General features: G+C 43.7%; 1 protein-coding gene across 3 annotated transcripts in view; it reads left to right on the forward strand.

The window, feature by feature from the left end:
- GCGR (glucagon receptor) overlaps positions 1–20,556 on the forward strand; it is a 111,947-nt gene that overhangs the window by 36,630 nt on the left and 54,761 nt on the right. For 2 of the 3 annotated variants that reach the window (XM_073606735.1, XM_073606736.1), the window contains exons 2-3: positions 13,102–13,239; positions 19,595–19,691. In XM_073606735.1, the coding sequence (XP_073462836.1) occupies positions 13,186–13,239; positions 19,595–19,691 (151 nt within the window). In that variant the 5' untranslated portion in view covers positions 13,102–13,185. Of the gene's footprint in view, positions 1–9,811; positions 9,831–13,101; positions 13,240–19,594; positions 19,692–20,556 lie in introns of those variants that run through there. The other variant, XM_073606737.1, reaches the window with a different exon arrangement.

A 20,556-nucleotide genomic window follows, 5' to 3' on the forward strand; every position in this document is an offset into this window, starting at 1 on the left:
CCTCCAACGTTGGGTGTCCTACGTGTGTCGATGCTGCTGCATTATGTAAAACTATTAGAATAGTTTGTTACATTTTCAAAATGGTGCGCCTTAAGACTGTCCATATATTTAAAGGGTGCCTTGACTGAAAAAAGGTTGAGAAACACTGGTGTAGAGGGTGGAGAGGCTGCACCCTTGCATGGGAAATTTCTGGGGCCAGCTTGTGGCGGTATACATTAAATATGGGTCAGCTTAATGTCCTTTTTAGGCACCTTTGGAAATTAGTCATACTGAGTTGGGAAATCTAATTGGGGATAAGGGTGTGCTAATCTCATAGCTCCCAACTGTCCCTGATTTCGAGGGACTGGCCCTAATTTGGAGCAATGTCCCTCTGTCCCTCTTTTCTCCTCATTTGTCCCTCATTTTGGTCTGATCTATATAGTTGTATATAAAATGCGCTATTTATCTTTCAAAAAGTGTTTCCCAGTGCTAAACCTTTTTATTCAATTTATAAATAGCTGCATTTGTACATTTCAAACATCAGTATAAAGGAATAGTAGTGTTTAAAACAATTCTTCTTCTTTCTTCTTCCTTCTTCTTCCTTCTTCTTTTTCCTTCTTCTTCCTTCTCCTTCCTTCCTTCTTTCTTCTTTCCTTCTTTCTTTTTCTTTCTTCCCTCACTCCCATCTCAAAAAGTTGGGCGGTATGGGTAAATCCGCATATCCTGTGATTTGGATGAGTAATAAAAAGTGGCCTGTGGATACCACGTGTCCTTAGGCTTCTCTTCTCTATGGTAAATAGAAGCAGTGAGGTCCACCCATCTGCCAGATTTCATTAATTGTGGCAAACCACAGATATTGAAGGAGGGGTAGTCTGTTTCCACGTTGCAGGGATGGAGATAGGGGCTACATTGACTATTTGAACTGCCAAGGATGATTTATGTTGTTTCAGTGGGATCTTGTTTTATATGCAGTGAATGGGGCACTGACCAAGGTCCACCAAGGTGAGTTGTTAGATCAACATCTGCACCTCTCGCAAGAAACAGCCGATATGTTGATATTTTATGGATTGTACTTTAGTGGAATTCAGTTTATCTATATTTATTCAAACACTATTTATGGGCATTTGCTTTATCTGATGTATCAATAATTCCACCGCCTGGACTGTGAAATGGGTTTACTACTGAACTTTGTGGTTTCCAAACAGTTTTGCACCAAATGTATCCTGACATTGTAGTCTTCACATACTGAAGATCAATGGTTTAGCCATATTTTATGACATTACAATGATGGATGTATCTTCATCTTTTGACTCCATGTTTGCACTTTGTGCTGTATTGAATCTTGCAGGATTTTCCACATACACTATATTGTCAAAAGTATTGGTACGCCTGCCTTTACATGCACATGAACTTTAATGGCATCCCAGTCTTAGTCCGAAGGGTTCAATATTGAGTTGGCCCACCCTTTGCAGCTATAGCAGCTTCAACTCTTCTGGGAAGGCCGTCCACAAGGTTTAGGAGTGTGTCTATGGGAATGTTTGACCAGTCTTCCAGAAGCGCATTTGTGAGGTCAGGCACTGATGTCGGACGAGAAGGCCTGGCTCACAGCCTCCGCTCTAATCCATCCCAAAGGTGTTCTATTGGGTTGAGGTAAAGGCTTTGTGCAAGTCAGTCAAGTTCCTCCACCCCAAACTCGCTCATCCATGTCTTTATGGACCTTGCTTTGTGCACTGGTCCAAATCATTTGGTGGAGGGGGGTTTATGGTGTGGGGGTTGTTTTTCAGTGGGTGGGCTTGGCCCCTTAGTTCCAGTGAAGGGACCTCTTTAAAGGAGTTGTAAACCCTCAATGTTTTTCACCCTAATGCATTCTATGCATTAAGATTAAAAACCTTCTTTAGTGCAGCAGCCCCCCAGAGCCCCCCTTTTGACTTACCTGAGCCCGGTCTTTCCTGCGACAGGGACGAGAACACCAGCTCCAGCCCGTGTTTCGGAGCTGAGTCCTGCTGTCTATGTCGATGGATACATGAGTGCCCCCTAGGGAGAGCGCTTCTCCGTCGGAGGAACTCGATGCGGGGAGGAGCCAGGAGCGCTGCTGGGGGATCCCAGAAGAGGAGGATCGGGGCCACTCTGTGCAAAACCTTTGCACAGAGGAGATAAGTATGACATGTTTTTTTTTTGTTTGTTTGTTTTGTTTTTTAAACCGAACCTTTAAAACCCCTTTTAAGGTGTCACCATACCAAGACATTTTGGGCAATTTCATGCTCCCAACTTTGTGGGAACAGTTTGGGGATGACCCCTTCCTGTTCCAACATGACCAGTGCACAAAGCAAGATCCATAAAGACATGGATGAGCGAGTTTGGGGTGGAGGAACTTGACTGGCCTCCACAGAGTCCTGACCTCAACCCCATAGAACACCTTTGGGATGAATTAGAATGGAGACTGTGAGGCCTGGCCTTCTTATCCAACATTAGTGCCTGACCTCACAAATGCGCTTCTGGAAGAATGGTTAAACATATCCATGGATACACTCCTAAACCGTGTGGCCAGCCTTCTCAGAACGTGAATACACAGTGTCCTGGGACTGTACAGCCCGCGGCTTGGTATAGCCAGCAGGGTTGTTGATTACACAAATGGATTTTCAACTTTAAAAAATGACCAGCATCTTTCTCCATAGGTTCATTGCCTTCTAGAGTTTTTAAATTGATTTTACTGTTTGCAGTTTTGCTTTTGGCAGTCATATCAGTCGTATTTTTAAACTGAGTGTAATGGCGGGTTTATGACTTCCTTTTGATGTCGGTGGGGGGGTTAGGCAGCAAATGTTTGCATTGATTGGTGGATTGTCTGTTTTAAATACTTGGTGATTGTTCTGCACTTTGTCACTTGCCTGACGAAGGGGCCCTGTGCGGCTCCGAAATGTTGCCGTATGTGTACCAGGTGAATAAAGTTTTGGACCCGTTTGATGACTCCTTGGTGTACTGATGACATTTCTTCAGGCTAGGTTCACTCTGGTGCGATGCTGGAACTACAGCGGTTACTGTGTGGGTTCCCACATTGCATCTGCATTGCAGGCAGTTCACACTGGGAAGATTTATTACTCGGAATGGGGGAATGGTCATCCGCCACATGGAGTTGGAATCCAATACCAGCCTGTACCTCCGAGGAGATGGGGTTCACCTGTCTGCAGTGGGGATTGATTTATGGGCGCTGGGTCTACAGGACGGGATTCAGTGGGTGTGGAGGGGCCCTTAGAGGAAGGTATTTTCCTAGCGGGTTGTGGCGGTGTTTTGGTCTTTGATGGTGTCAGAAAACATACGAGATGGAAGTGTTGGGGACTCATCGGTAGTATGTGCCCCTCTGGTGTATTCCAGTTAGAACGGTTAGCTGGAATACGGTAATGGTTGCACTGCGGGAAGGGGGTTGTCTCCGAACTGGTGTGGAGGCCTATCATGGAGAAAGGTCCCGCGGTGTAGTGGTGGAATATGTGTTAAGTTCGGGGTGCCGTCAAAGACCAACAGACTGAGCGATTGATAGTTGTCGTTTACAGATGTTTATATGTTAAGTTTTGAAATGTTTAATATTTTGTTAATAAAAAGACTGCTATGGCCATTTATACTCCAAATTCAGGTGTGGTCTTGCTAATTTAGTTAATGGCAAGGGGGATGGTGGAGTATGAGTGGTTGGGCAGTATAAAGAAGGTTGGAGACATCTGGGCTACACTGGTCATGCTCTGCAAGCGTCACCTCTACTGGTTGGGTCCCTGGCTTGATACCCACTGAAGTTTCCCAATTCTTCACCGTCTCTGGTTGGTGAGAATACTGCTCCGGTACTTGCTTCAGTTACTCACTGCGGTCCCTGGTAATAAGGTGGATGGTCCCTTAGTGGCGACAGCTTCCCCTCTACCTTCGACCACGACAGGTTCTCCGGCCGGCAGAACCGTCACTTCTGGTTGGACTGCAAGCTGCAATCCCAACCCTGCGCTGCTCTCTTGCTTCTGGATAGGCCCTCAGACAGCCTAGCAGCCAGATGTGCCCGGGATAGGCCCAAACTCCGGCCTAGCAGCCTGGGCAATACAACACACGTCCACACAGACAGCCGTCCAGGTGGCACAGAACACAGATCACCTGACTCCACCCAAATATATAGGCTTTCTATCAGCAGCCAAGGGATTCAGGAAAACCCCTGCCCATTGGCTGAGATACCCTATATACCCATAATCTGACCTTGCATTGCCCTTCTCATATCTAATGCCACCAGGTACTCGGCCACCTAGCGGCAAAAGAGAGAAGTGCAGCAATTACAGACTTATGCCCTGTACGCACGGTCGGACATTGATCGGACATTCCGACAACAAAATCCATCAGATTTTTTCGACAGATTTTGGGCCAAACTTGTCTTGCATACACACGGTCGCACAAAGTTGTCAGAAAATCCGATCGTTCTGAACGCGGTGACGTAAAACACGTACGTCGGGACTATAAACGGGGCAGTAGCCAATAGCTTTCGTCTCTTAATTTATTCTGAGTATGCGTGGCACTTTGTGCGTCGGATTTGTGTACACACGATCGGAATTTCCACCAAAATTTTATAGCAAGCTCTCAAACTTTGTGTGTCGGAAATTCCTATGGAAAATGTGTGATGGAGCCCACACACGGTCGGAATTTCTGACAACAAGGTCCTATCACGGATTTTCCGCTGGAAAATCCGACCGTGTGTACGGGGCATAAGAGTGAAATCAATTTATGCTCAACAATTAGCCAAGGCAGCTATACCTGGCAGGTAAATTTTAGACACAACCCTGCCTAAACACCAGGGTGCTACACACGGGATGTGCACAGCCATGTGGTTGCCAATCACATGTGATGTCTAGCATCGCATAAGTGTGAACCCAGCCTCAAGGCCCGTACACACGATCAGAAAATCGTGAAAAAAAAGTAAAATTTCATCCGATGAACGATCTGCCGATTTTTCTGAACGTTAATACGGTGCTTTTGACAGCCGATTACGAATTTTTGGAAGACAAAAACTGGATGTGCAGGCTATAAAATTTTTGTCTGATGTAAACACAATGTCCGATTATCGTTTTAATTAGCACAGTTTTCGGTCGGAAAAAAAAAAAAAAGTCGTAAGAGCAAGACAACGCGTGCTCAGAAACAAAGAATACATACAAAACAATTCATAACATTACGTCACTTCTGACGTTGAATTCTGTCGTACGAGAATTTTCGTATGGTCAGTAACCTTTTCACTTTCGATATCGGACTAGCATGCAACAAAAAAACTGACTAAAATTTGTCCGATAATCTGATTGTGTGTACCCGGCTTTACTCAGCTTTGTAGAAGTGGCTCAGATGCAGTGAGAGCTGGGGGATTTTAGGCATGTACAGCTGATCGATCCCATTAGCACTTCCTCGTGGTTCTCCTCCAGTTTAAGAGGCTCCAGATGGTCCTGATGACAACTCCTTGCATAATTCTGCAGCTGGATGTGTCAAAATAATGTTTTCTGGTATCTTAATGATGAATACAATTTTGGCTTATCGAATAACTGAGTTTATTTCAGCAGTCATTTAAAAAAGATGACGTTGTGAAATACAATTTAAAATAAAGTGACAAAGCCCGTACGTAAAAATGTGCGTCCTATTAGTTGTAATAGTAGAGAATAAAAGATTACCGTGTGACAAATTCCTTCTGGTTTCCCTTTTAATCCCTCGGAGTAGGTCACTAATTTAACAATCTGTCAGAAGTCGGCACAGAAGCTGCCCGAGTTCAAACTTTAGCAGACCTGGAGGGTGTTCCATTATCTCTAAATGTGTACTTGTTACTCTGCCACAAAGCCAATTACGGGGCCGATAGAAGTGCTTCCCCACAGATGTGCGCACTTGGGTATGTCTAAGAGTGTTAAAACCAAGATGCAAAGAGGAAATTGTGTTTACACAAAAAGCTTCTCTCCTTTAAATAAAATTCGTCTTGAAAAGGAAGCAGAAAAGACGCTTCTTTTTAAAGTGGTATTTAACTCAACATTTCAAAAACTGCCATCAGGTAGGGTTTTAACCACTTGCTTACTGGGCACTAATACCCCCTTCCTGCCCAGGCCAATTTTCTGCTTTTAGCGCTCTCGCACTTTGACAATTGTGCGGTCATGCAACACTGTACCCATATGAAAATGTTATCATTTTTTTGGAGACAGAGATTTCTTCACTGGGTTTTTTTATTTTTTGCTAAACAAACAAAAAAAAAACAAAACAAACGGAAATGTTAATGTAAAAAAGAAAAAAAAACCTTTTTTGTTTTTTTAGATTCTGTTATAAAATTTTGCAAATAAGTAATTTTTATCTTTCACTGATGTGCGCTGATGAGGCGGCACTGATGAGACTGCACTGGTGGGCACTGATGAGACTGCACTGGTGGGCACTGAGGCTGCACTGATGGGCACTGATGAGGCGGCACTGATGAGACTGCACTGGTGGGCACTGAGGCGGCACTGATGGGCACTGATGAGGCGGTACTGAGGAACACTGATGAGGCGGCACTGATGGACACTGATGAGGTGGGACTGATGAGGCGGCACTGATGGACACTGATGAGGCGGCACTGATGGACACTGATGAGGCGGCACTGATGGACACTGATGAGGCTGCACTGATGGGCACTAATGGACAGGGCTGCGTTGATAATCAAGGCACTGATGATCAGTGCTCTAGTTATCTGTGTACATGTTGGCTGTCAGGATTGCCAGTTACCGGCTCTCCTCTCCTCACTTCTCTCCTGAAAGTACGTGAGGAAAGGATAGCCGATAACTGGCAACTCTGTTTACATTGTGATCAACTGTGTTTGGACAGAGCTGACCACATGGCAAAGGGCCGCTGTGAATGGCTCTTTAGCAAGATCTGTGATCGGCTGTGTCCGAAGGCCACAGCAATCGCAGATCTGGCTGAATGCGCCCCCTAGGGGGGCACGGTTCCAGGAGGACGTCCATGGGCGCAACAGAGCCGTGCTATAGCCGCCTTTCAGCTATATCGCGGTAAAGAAGTGGTCTTGTCTGCCTCTTTTGGCCTGTCAGTGGTAATGTATACCTCCCAACATTTTGATGGGAATGAGGGACACCTACCAGCAAATGTATGTAGGCATGGGACACGCCCCCTGACACTCCCTTAAAGGAGAAATAACCCAAAAAAAGGTTAATTAAATCCACAAGGGCTTTTTTTTTACCACTACTATTCCTTTATATTGGTAAAGTAGAAAAACAAATGCGCAAAACCAAAGTGAATAAAAACAATTAAAGAGGTCTAAGAAGCCGCCACACATAAGGCAGTGTTCCCACAAAATAAATAGGATAATAAGAAATATGTGGCACTAACTAGAGTGCATAAATAAGTAATAAGGATGATAAAAAATAAATACATCAAATACTAACTGAAGTGCATGAGTGAAACATTATTAAAGTGGGGTTCCACCCAAAAAAAAAAAAATACCTGAAAAATTCTAAAAACAAAAAACAAAAAAAAATTTGGATATTTTTTTTTTACTTACCTCTAAATGCCTGTTGCTAGGGGGTCCCTCGTAGTCTGCCTCTTCCTTTGCCTGGGCTGGTGACATCACTTCCCCCTCAGCACAGGAAGGGCTTGGCTCTGCTCCCTCCCTCCTGTCAATTATCTGGGACCCATTACAGGTCCCAGGTGATTGAGCGACCAATCACGGCGCACGGCGCGGCTCGCACATGCGCAGTGGGTGCCAGGCTGTGAAGCCACAGCCCGGCGCCCACAGTTGAAATGCCGGCGCCAACGAGCGGAGGGGGGGACGAGCGGGGCTTCGATCCCCCGCATCGCTGGACCCAGGGACAGGTAAGTCTCCAATTAAAAGTCAGCAGCTGCAGTATTTGTAACTGCTGACTTTTAATTTTTTTTTTTTTTAATGGACCCCCTGGGTGGAACTCCTCTTTAACCTCAATACATAAATAAACTACAGTGAGATCACATAAATGAAGTTACTGTGCATAAAATAATGGTAATTCATAAAATGTGTCAACAAATGGATTGATAGAGGGATCCTCTAAGACAAAATAAAATTCAATGGTGATCTAAAAGTACATCAAAGTGAAAAAAATTCCAAAATCCAAAAAAATGAAAAAAAATCGCATCAATATTTCATACTGATCATCTGTTGCACTTGCACTTCTCTGTCTGCTGCATGAACTGTTATATGAAGATTCACTTCGTATTTGTTGGCACCGTATTGCACTACCTGGACTAGTCATTTTTTGCCATTTTTTTGCGATTTTTTTAGACCAAAAGTGGGACAGAGGGACATTGCTCCAAATCAGGGACAGCCCCTCGAAATCAGGGACAGTTGGGAGCTATAGTAATGTATTCTGAGCCACGCACACACAGCTCAGAGTACAATTAGGGCACTGGCTCTGTGCCATGATGTGTGCATGCACGGGCCTGACATCATCACAGCCCAGCCATTCAAGCGGCTGAACAGCACAAACCGAAAAGGATGACCAGGTGAAGATGGGAAGCGCCTTAGCACTGATGGCACAGCACTGGAGGGCTCTGTTTGACCTGCTATAATGTGCTGCCTTGCGGTGCAGTACTAGCACATTCTGGCATAAACCTGCAAGGGGCCCATTTATAAAAAAAAAAATAGCTGAATTTAACTGCTTGCCGAATGTATAACTTACATATATGGTGGCAAGGAAGCTCCGCTGCACAAGATCACGTACCTAGTGTGTGATCCTGCACTAGAAGGTCTGGGGCGCGCACACGTGCCGCTTCCAGCACCCGCCAATCCTTCGGTCAAGAGGGAGATTGCGATCTGCCTATCAGTACAGAAGGCACGGATCCTGTGTCGCTTCTAAGCGGGGGCACCAATCCATGCCTTCCCCAAGTACAAGCACCTCCCCCACTATAGTAGAACACCAGCTAGGCACACGATTAACCCTTTGATCGCCCCTGATGTTAACCCCTTCGCAGCCACAGTCATTAAGTGAAGGGCCACCCTGAAAAAAAAAATTCCACCAAAAATCTTAAAAGATTAAAAAAAAAAAATTAAAAAAAAAAAAAAAAAAATGTTTTATACTTACCTAAACCCTTGTGGCTAGGCAGTCTTCCTAATCTGCCTCTTCCTTTTCCGCGGCGTGTTCTGCTACTCGGTGAGCGGCCCCGTTGCCTTCTGGGAACTGTGTGTGTTCCCAGAACACCACGGGGCCATTCACAGATCGCCGCGCTGCTCGCGCGTGCGCAGTAGGAAACTGGCAGTGAAGCCGCAAGGCTCCACTGCCTGTTTCCCTTACCTAGGATGGCGACGCCGGGACCCGAGAGCCGAGGGACTGGTCGGCCTCGGGCGGCTGACATCGCTGGCACCCAGGACAGGTAAGTCTATTTATTTAAAGTCCGCAGCTACAGTGTTTGTAGCTGCTGACTTTGAAAAAAAATTTTTAGCTGGCCGGAATCCCTCTTTAGTACAGTGACAGTGCATATTGTTTAGCACTGATCACTGGTCCCCAAAAAGTGTCAATAGTGCCATTACTAGTAAAAAAAAATATGGGGGGAAAAAAAAAAAAAAATCCCATAGTTTGTACTGTAGATGCTATAACTTTTGCGCAAACCAATAAATAAACGCTCATTGAGATTTTTTTTTTATTTTTGGCAAAAATATGCAGCAGAATACATATTGGTCTAAATTGATGAAGACGTTTTTGATTTTTGATTTTTTTTTCTATTGGATATGTTTTGTGGCAGAAAGTAAAAAATATTGTGTGGTTTTTATTCATTTATTTATTTTTAAATTGACGGTTGTTTTTTGTTTATAGTGCAAAAATAAAGACCACAGAGGTGACCAAACACCACCAAAAGTAAGCTCTATTTGTGAAAAAAAATGACAACAATTTTTTTTGGGTACAGCGTCGCACATCCGCGCAATTGTCAGTTAAAGTGACACAGCAGCGTATTGCAAAAATTGGCCTGGTCATGGGGATCTTCTGGAGGTCAAGTGGTTAATTCCACTTTAAAGTGTATCTAAAGCCCAACTTTTATTTAGTTTTGGCTGGAATGTAAGATGATAAAAAAGCTCTGTGGGGAATTTTTTATTTTGCGGTCTGTGTTCCTGCTGTGAAGATTCACCCCTCTATTTGTTCTGGTAATTACTATTACTGGGGCACAAAGTGATGGGAAATCCAAAATTGGGTAGGTCACTGTTTCTCATCCAGGGTTCCTCCAGAGGTTGCTTGGGGTTCCTTCAGCAATGGGCAATTTCGGTCTCTCAGATAAGTTTCCACTGGCATCATGGAGGCTTCCTTTTTTTTTTTTTTCTTTTAGCTATCTGTAAGGGGGAATTTTTTCTCAATGACCACAAATGTAAGGATCATTCTTCCCACTGACCATCACACCAATGTACAATGAGCTGTAGATACAGCAATTAGTAGTAGGACTTCAACCAGAAAGTTGTTTCAAGGGTTCCTCCCATGGTAAAACGTTTGAGAGAGGCTGGTTTTGAAAGGTCCCAGTTTTATCTTTTAGGGTGAAGACCATGTATGGTCTTCACCCTTTTTTTTTTTTTTTATTTATTTTTTTATGCAGGCTGGAAAAAGACAATGAGGGGAATTTACAAAGACTAAAGAAGCTGTGCATGACAATGAGTTATCTTCTAGCTCTCATTTTCAAAGCCTAACTGAACAAGCTGGGGGCAAGAAGCCGATTACTGGTTCCTATGAGCAGCTGCTCTAGATTGACTGTTTGTCAGAAACCATGAAATCAGACCGAGACAGAAGTACAGTTAAATCACACTTGTTTTAATAATAAAAGTAAATAGAACAAACGTAGTCAAAACATAGCCAAAGTTCAGTAACCGTAACAGATAGTCAGCCAAGCCAGAAGTCAGGGATCAATGTAGTGGAACAGCAAGCAGGATCTGGAGCCAGAAGGGATGTCAGCAAAGCCAGTCTTTAAATAGGAATGCAGGCGATGGTTTCTTGTGATGTTGACAAAGGCAAAGATCCACTGGGCTGAACAGCTTAAGTAGGCAGAACTGACGAGCAGGATATCATCAACAGCTGAGTAACTGTGGAGAGATGGGAGCTGGCAATTAGCCGACAGCTGAGCCAGCTCAGAGAAGGAAGGGCTGAGCCCAGCCCTGACACTGTTCGAGTTTTAGTAAATCCTCTTCAATTTGCTTAGAATTTACTATTTCCAAATTTTCCACTACTGAGTAAATGTAGTTCACATTTCCGATGTATATTCTGCCTGGAGGATTAAAGGGGACCTGTCCAATAGGCAAAGAAAGAATGACGCTGTAATTCAAGCACAGTAAGGTGTTTGCTCCCACTTTTACTATACTGTTCCGCCTTGCCAATCCACTTCTGCTACACCAATAATAGAATGCCAAGCGTTTGGGTATAGCGCACACAAGAAACAACTCGGCCTTCCACAAAGCAGTGACTGAGTGACCCATCAACAGGCTGAAGCTTTGTCGTGTCAAGGGGCATGCCTAGAGTTATGCAAATAAAGACTTCTAGAAAGTCGATGTTTACATGGTATAATAAATGGTTTTCATTTTTTTTAACAAATATGTGAGTGGGGGGGTACATTTGTATAGCGCCCCCCGGAGTCAATACTTTGTAGAATCACCTTTCACTGCAAATACAGCTGCAAGTCTTTTTGGGGATGTCTCTACCAGCTTTGCCCATCTAGAGAGGAACATTTTTGTCCATTCTTCTTTGCAATAAAGTCAAGCTCTGTCAGATTGGATGGAGAGCGTCTGTGAACAGCCATTTTCAAGTCTTGCCACAGATTCTCAATTGGATTTAGGTCTGGACTTTGACTGGGTCATTCTAACACATGAATATGCTTTGATCTAAACCATCCCATTGTAGCTCTGGCTGTATGTTTAGGGTCGTTGTCCTGCTGGAAGGTGAACCTCCGACCCAGTCTCAAGTCTTTTGCAGATTCTAAAAGGTTTTCTTCTAAGATTGCCCTATATTTGGCTCCATCCATCTTCCCATCAACTCTGACCAGCTTCCCTGTCCCTGCTGAAAAAAGCATCTCCACAACATTATGCTGCTACCACCATGTTTCACAGTTGGGTTGGTGTGTTCAAGGTGATGTGTAGTGTTAGTTTTCCGCCACACATAGGGTTTGGCTTTTTGGCCATAAAATTCAATTTTGGTCTCATCTGACCAGAGCACCTTCTTCCACATGTTTGCTGTGTCCCCCACATGGCTTCTCACAAACTGCAAACAGGACTTCTTATGGTTTTCTTTCAACAATGGTTTTCTTCTTGTCACTCTTCCATAAAGGCCAGATTTGTGGAGAGCCCAACTAATAGTTGTCCTGTGGACAGATTCTCCCACCTGAGCTGTGGATCTCTGCAGCTCCTCCAGAGTTACCATGGACCTCTTGGCTGCTTCTCTGATGAATGCTCTCCTTGCCCGGCCGGTCAGTTTAGGTGGACGGCCATGTCTTGGTAGGTTTGCAGTTGTGCCATACTCTTTCCATTTTCGGATGATGGATTGAACAGAGCTCCGTGAGATGTTCAAAGCTTGGGATATTTTTTTATAACCTAACCCTGCTTTAAACTTCTCCACACCTTTATCCCTGACCTGTCTGGTGTGTTCCTTGGCCTTCATGATGCTGTTTGTTCACTAAGGTTCTCTAACAAACCTCTGAGGGCTTCACAGAACAGCTGTGTTTATACTGAGATTAAATTGCACACAAGTGGACTCCATTTACTAATTAGGTGACTTCTGAAGGCAATTGGTTCCATTAGATTTTAGTTAAAAAGAATCTGAGTAAAGGAGACTGAATAAAAATGCATGACACACTTTTCACACATTTATTTGTAAAAAAAAAAATGATACCCATTTATCATTTTCCTTCCACTTCACAATTATGTGCCACTTTGTGTTGGTCTATCACAATAAAATACATTTGCGTTTTTGGTTGTAACATGACAAAATGTGGAAAATTTCAAGGGGTATGAATACTTTTTCAATGCACTGTATATCTAATCTCCAAAGGAAAAGAAAATGAAAACCCTTGACATGTGGTGTTTGTATATTTTTGTGGTTAAAACTTGAGATGTGGGATCTTTTTGTATTAACTTCTATTCCTTTTTTTATCTTTTTCCAGCTGCTGCAGCCGTGCACACTTATCCTGAAAGCTCCACTGCAAGAAATCATAAAATCCTCCAGATGAGGTTGTCGGTGCCCAGTGATGCCCCAGCCTATCCGCCTCCGTGTCTTTCTGGTGCTGATAGCGCTATACCAGGTACCTGTGCAAACAATAAATTAAGATTTAAAAAATGCAAATTAATGCACCTCTGTGTTCATTAATTCATTATTCTGTATTTTTTTAAATGCAATACCTGAACTTGACTTTATGTAAGCCTCATGTAGTCCTTGTATAGCAGAGCTCAGACCAGATAGTGGGCGGAAGCATCTCAAGAAACCAATCCGTTATTCTGCAATGTAATGATCATGCTAATAGTAGGAGAGTGCAGAGTCTTTACCCCTCCTGTAGCTTTCTGCAGGGACCCTGTAGTGGGTGGGACCTGCTGCCCCCACCCCCACCCCCACCCCCACCCCACAGCTCTGCGTTCTGCACAGGATATGTACAGCACAGTGATGATGTCACTTCTACTTTTATACCTTTTGGGTTGTTAATGGCATTTGGTGCACACAAAGTGGATTATTCCTTTTGCAGCTTTTGAGGATTATATTTAAAGAATGTTTTTTTTTGTGACTGGAGTTCAGCTTTACAGGGGGGGGAGACTTAGAACCCCTGTTAGGATTTTGTTGCTAATGCTTTTCCTGCACTTTCTGACAATTATTGCCTGAAAATGAATGAGGAGAATCTCCTCAAACCCCTTCCCATCCCTTCCCCATCCTTTCAAAAACAGAATCCTGAGTTGGAAAAAGGATCACCCCCTTGTGTCACTATTTTGTTGGACCACTTTTACTTACAGCCTTTAGTCTGTTGGGATTTGTCTCTACTAACTTTCCACATTCAGACTTTGCAATATTTGCCCACTCTTCTTCTATGCATAACTGCTCAGGTTCAGTTACATTTGATGGTGACTGTTTGTGGACTGCAGCCTTCAACTCATTCCACAGATTTTCAATGGGGTTTAAGTCTGGGCTCTGACTAGGCCATTCAAGGACATTCACCTTTTTTTCTCCTTTCGTGTGGTCATTTTTGCTGTGTGCTTTGGGTCATTGTCATGCTGGAAGATAAATCTTCTTCCCATTGACAACTTTCTGGCAGAGGACAGCAGATTTTCCTTAAGAATTTGATGGTATTTTGACCCATTCATTTTTCCTTCTATCCTGATGCTCCAGTACATGCTGCAGAGAAACGCCCTCATAACAGGATATTGCCACCTCCGTGCTTTACTATAGGAATGGTGTCAATTGGAGCTGTATTGGATTTCCACCAGACATATTGTTTGGTGTTGAGGCCAAATAATTCAATTGTATGCCAAATGAAACTTGCCAACCTGTCCCAAACTACAATTGGCACCCTGTTCCAAATTAAAATTCTCCTCCTATTCTAAATAAAAATTCAGATTCTATCCCAAACTAAAATTGTCAACTGATTCCAAACTAAAATTCCCATCCTATGCCAAACTAAACATTCCATGCTGTACAAAACTAAAATTGGCACTTCGTCCCTAATTAGAATTTTACATCCTGTCCAAAATGAAAATTCCCATCCTGTGCTAAACTAAAATTCCCGTCCTGTGCCAAACTGAAATTGCCCTCCTGTACCAAATTAAACAATCCATGCTGCACCAAACTAAACCTGGCACTCTGTCCCAAATTAAGATTCTCATCCTTTCCAAATATCCAAAATGAAAATTCCCTAAGCCAAACTAAAATTCCCGTCCTGTGCCAGATTAAAATTCCCATCCTGTGCTAAACTAAAATCCATACCCTATGCCCAACTAAAATTCCCACCACGTGCCCAACTAAAATGTCCATACTTTGCCAAACTAAAATTCCCGTCCTGTGCCAAACTAAAATTCACACTCTATGCCCAACTAAAATTTCCATCCTTTGCCAAACTAAAATTCTCATCCTGTGCCAAATTAAAATTTCTATCCTTGGCCAGATTAAAATTCCTGTCCTGTGCCGAACTAAAATTCACACTCTATGCCCAACTAAAATTTCCATCCTTTGCCAAACTAAAATTCTCATCCTGTGCCAAAGGATGGAAATTTTAGTTTTTGGCAAACTAAAATTTCCATCCTTTGCCAAACTAATATTCACACCCTATGCCCAACTAAAATTCCCACCATGTGCCCAACTAAAATTTCCATCCTGTGCCAGATTAAATTTTCCATCCTTTGCCAGATTAAAATTTCCATCCTGTGCTAAACTAAAATTCCCACCCTATGCCCAACTAAAATATCCATCCTTTGCCAAATTAAAATTTCTGTCCTGTGCCAAACTAAAATGAACGAACTATCCCAGACTTAAATGGCCATGTTATCCCAAACTAAAATTCTCATTCTGTCCCAAACAGAAAAAAGAATAAAGCAAGAGTTGTTCTTAACATGTTCTGTCTCTAGAAAGCCAATGAGAAGAATCAGCATAGAGCTTGCCTCTTAGACAGATGTAAGCCTCAGTCCGCAGAATGTCCCCAGTGATCGATTTTTTTTTTCCTGAGTCCAGCATTTCTTGGAAATCCTCCAGTAGTTCATAATAAGAGGGAATGACCAGGAGTGCATGTCACATCCTCTGCTTACACAGAGCCACATGTATTATCCAGAGAGGTAAATAGGAGTGACAGTTCACAGACAATGTCTCAATGCTGCAAGAGCAGTAGCCAGACAAAGCATTGCTATAGCAGCAATTATTAATACTAATAATACTATACTAATACAATATATTGTAAAGCCAGCTTTACACTTACGTGTTGGTGTGTTGAGTGTCATTTATTTTGAATAGCACCCCAAACACCACCATCATGCACCATAGTGTGCTATAACAATCAGTAACACATTACCATATGTTATGATGCATTGTGATGGAAGATAAGGTGCATGTACTTTTTTTTTTTTGGCTTCCCTAAAGCAACAAATGTTACACATGTTCTGATTAATACAACACACTATGCATGATAGGCGTGAAAGGACCTTTAAATTGTAGCAAATGCTATTTTTTTTTTTTTTTTAATTTGTGGATAGCAGGATTAAAACTTCTGTCAGGTTTTTATTGCTATCTGTGTTCCCACTAGGCAGATTCCCTGACTTTATTTGTCCGGGTGACCATCGTTCATTGTACCATGAGTGTAATTTGCATGCCTCCAGCACTCTGAATATGTTGTGCAGCTCCTGGTCACTGGGTGGCAATCTGGAGCTAGAGGGATGGGTTTCCGATCATGTGATCACTAGAACATTCAATCCCTGTGAAAAAATTTGGTATATAAAATGGTATATGCATAATGTTACATCTTTCCCTACTGATTATCTTGGCCTTTTGGCTAAGAACAAGTGTACTATCTGTTCTTATCAGTTTCCAGGAGGTGGCGCTTGCTTCCGTCCCTGATCTACGGCGAGGTGGAGAAGGGATGGTGGTTGCTATGCAAAACCTGCTGGAGTAAAGGTAACCTGGAGCGGTTCGTAGCCGAAAGGGAAGCCTTCTGATGGGGATGGAGAACCACTGGATCCGGCTGAAGGGTCGGGTCCCTGGCCTTCTGGCCTAGATTTGTGTGGTTTCTGCTCCTTTCAGTTTTTCGGTTGGGAAAGCCTGCCCATTTTCGGTGTTATTGAGGGGAATTTGCCGGTACCACCGAATATAATTAGGTGGGAGCACTGGGACCCATGGGGAGATTTTGCCAATTGGTCTCCCTATGTGGCTCCCATGATGTTCTGTTACCTTCCTGGCTGGGGCGGGGCTGCATCGGTCTGGGCTGTTGGTCAGGGTTGAGAGAAAAGCCTGCGGTGAATGTGCCCCTGAAGTGGCAGTTCAGGGGTGCCATAATCTCACAAGTGTTAAGGGGGCACTTTGAGTGTTGGCACCAAGGTCACTTCACCATACACACTTTTTTCACACCTGCCTCTAGGGCCGAGCCTTTTGGCTAGGACCAGGGGAAATTTTTATTCTTGGCCGGAAGGCCGGCCATTGTATTACACAATGGTCACTTTTCACTCTCCCACTTCCTTCTCCCCGCTTTCTTTTTATTCATCCCCGTGTTTGTCACTTTTTTGTATAATTTTGTTTGATGTGTATACACGTTTGTCACTGTGTGATGAGTAGGGTGTGGGTCCTCGGGCCTACTCTGAAAGTCTTGGGAGGGGGTGGACAAAGGCCTTCTGGCTTGGTTCACCCTCTCTCATGGGGTCTCCCTTCGGGGGAGTCCCACCTAGTACTTGGGTGGGTCTGTTTCGGCAGACCTTCCAGAGAACAGGGGTCCGTCTGGTTTCGGCCAGATGGACCCAAGTGAAGTACCCCAGTCCCTGTCAGAAGCCTAACGCCCCGGGGGATCAGGGTAAGGTCCTTCCCTAGTGGAGGAAAGTGTAACACCCGTTGCACGTTTTTTGTGTTTCACTCTTTATGTGTGTGCACTTTTTTGGCACCGGGTGGAAGTTTTTGGGTGTGTTTTGCACGCCACTGGCTTTAAAAAAAACAAAACAAAAAAAAACTTCTTCTTCTATATGGGTATTGCTTGGGATAGTACAAGAGTTTCTAGAAATTTTACCAACCCACAGTTCAAATAATGGCCCAACCCCAAAGAGCCCGGTGAATGTTTGGGACAACCAACAGAGAAGAAATTACTCAGAGCACCGTCCAAAATGGAAAGATTTTGATTTGATCAATGTAAGGCATTGACTTAAGTGTTGCTGTTTTCTTATTGACCTACATACAACTTTTTAGCCCTGTATAAAGGTCAGACCAGGTGGGTAAATTTTTTATTTTTTTAACATAAATTAATTTATTCATCAAGTCCTTCATTTTCTGGCCTCTTAGGCCAAAAGAGCTGCAGGGGTAATACACAGTTGCAATGATATGTACAGTTTTACTAACAGGGACCAAAGTTGCAAATTTGGGTTCAACCTTTAAGGTTTGAAAAAAGGAATTAGGGTTTTTCCAAACCTTTAAGGTTTGTTTTTACTTTCGAATTAAGGGGTTTAATCTGGTTCTAATCTTTTTTTTCATCTCAGTACTGCTGATCTCCTCCAGCACTCCAGTGTGCTGGAGAGCATGCACTACGTGCCCCCTGGTACGCGCTGAAGTTATAATCGGCCTTTTTTCTCAGCACAATCGGCCAATGCCGATTAAGTAAAAAACGCCAAATATCGGCCGATATATCGGTCGACCTCTAGTGGTCAGTGCCCTCTACAACACTGGTGGTCAGTGGTGGGTGCAGCTCTAAATGTTAGTCGTCATTGCTGGGTGCCACTGTCAATGTTGGTGGCCAGTGCTCAGTGCCCACTTAGATGTTGGTGGTCAGTGCCCCCTACCCCATTGGTGTTTCAGTGGTCAGTGCCCCCCTACCCCACTGGTGTTCCAGTGCCAATGTTGGTGGCCAGTGCCCAGCACCCACTTAAATGTTGGTGGTCAGTGCTTCCTACAGAATTGATGTTCCAGTGGCCAGTGCCCTCTACCCCATTGGTGTTCTAGTGGTCAGCGACCCCTACAGCATTGGTTTTCCAGTGGTCAATGCTCCTTACAGAATTGGTGTTCAGAGTGCCCCCCTTCAACATCAGGGCCCCCTTCCTTTGGTGGTCAGTTGTTACTTGCCTGAAAGAAGCTGCAATGGTCCCACACCATTACCTGTTCTCCCGGAACTATGTATGGGATATCACTCCACCTGTTGCTGCCTGCACTTTGTCCAGTGTTCATGACTCTACTGTTCATGACACTACCAATGCTCTCTCACTTTATTCCACAATGATTTTTAAAGATTGGTTGAAATATCTGTAAAAAAACATAGTATGGAGACAGTTCCATGAACACCGGACAGCCAGAAGATTTTACCATCAGAGGTGTTTCTACACTTGATATACCAAGCATAAGACCTGGGGCATGTGTCTTCAGACGTCAGGGTCAATGATTTGCATGCACACACTTCAGCATCAACAGCATATCATTGCCCTGGGACAGTTTCCTGATGGGGACAATGGTAGACCATGCCTGGACAATGTGTGCCAGCACAGCCACATGCAGTCCTAAACGGGAGGCACAAGTGACGGGGTGACAATGCTGAAGCATTTGGAATAGAGTTGCCAGCCCATCACAGAAAGTGCCTGAACAAGGGCCTTCAAGCAGGATCGCCGGGGATCATTTTATTGTGAGCTGCAGAAAAAAGAGAATTGAAAACAACATGGTAAAGTTTATATGAGATTTTGATTGGGTTTAGCTTTACTTTTAAGAATGAGTTTTCAAATCCTTGCATAAACTCACCATTAATAGGTGCTCATTAAGTTGATGAATATGTCCTTAAACAAAGTTCTCCTTTTAATTGTGGTTGTTGCCTGGTTCCTCTTTGGTGAAAAGATCTAGCATGTCAGCTGATGGTCGTTTAGGAAGCAATGATACTTACGGACCATGATTAACCTTCGCATAACACCACTTTTTCTCTGTGTCCATGGCTTGATTTTCATGTCTTTTATAATCAGGCTGCCTCTGCTCAAAAGATGAATTACCTGCATGACAGCTGGAAGAAATACTCCATGGAGTGCCATGAGAAAATGTTGAAGGAGCCCCTTTCATCAGGTAAAAGCTATGGTCTTATCTGATCACAAATGCTTATTATAAGGCCTCATACACACTAGACATTTTGACACTGCTCCAAAGGGTGTCCGGCATTTATTTTCTACCTCTAAACATCCCTGCATGTTTAGAAGAAAAAAAATAACTCCACTACAAGTGTGTCGAAGAGCAGCAGCGTTTTGGCTGAAAAAATGCTTGATGCGTTTAAACGTGTGTTTAGCAATTGAGCATTAATTAATTTCAATGTCCAGAAGGAAGGGGAACCTGAACAGGAGGGGAGGCTAGAGTGGCATTTATTCAGATTCTGAATACTTTATTAATCCCAAAGGGGAAATTACAAAAAATTGCCATCCCTGATTCACTCTATTTTCTTCCTGCAGCAGCTGAAAGCCAGTGTATCCTCCTCTCCCTTCTGCTGCTGCAGAAGAAAAATGGAGGGGATCGGTTTCAGTAAATGTCGCCCCTCCTGTCCAGGTTTCCCTTCCCTCTCCTGCCCGAGTTCCCCTGTGTGCTTCTATGGTCCACTGCCCCTCGCAGCACTGCTGGTTTCCCCTCCTCTCCTGCTGGTTGCTGCGAGGATCCTTTCAGGATAAGGAGCGGGGGGGAAGAGGCTGGTAAATGTAATTTACCGACCCCTTCCTTTTCTACATGAACACAGTGAGTGATTGGTACTGATCATTCACTGTGTTCATTTGGAACTTTAGCATAGTAAACTGTTCGCTATGCTTCAGTTTGAATGAACATTCATTCATTCTGTTCATCTGAGGCTGCAGAGATAAAGGACTGTGCTCTCAATCTGCTTTCTAATGTGAGACATTAGGAGTCTATTTAGACCCAGAACCATTGAGCAGAGGCATAGCTTGATTCT

The sequence above is a fragment of the Aquarana catesbeiana genome, linkage group LG12 (assembly GCF_042186555.1).
Source record: "Aquarana catesbeiana isolate 2022-GZ linkage group LG12, ASM4218655v1, whole genome shotgun sequence".
Taxonomy (NCBI): domain Eukaryota; kingdom Metazoa; phylum Chordata; class Amphibia; order Anura; family Ranidae; genus Aquarana; species Aquarana catesbeiana.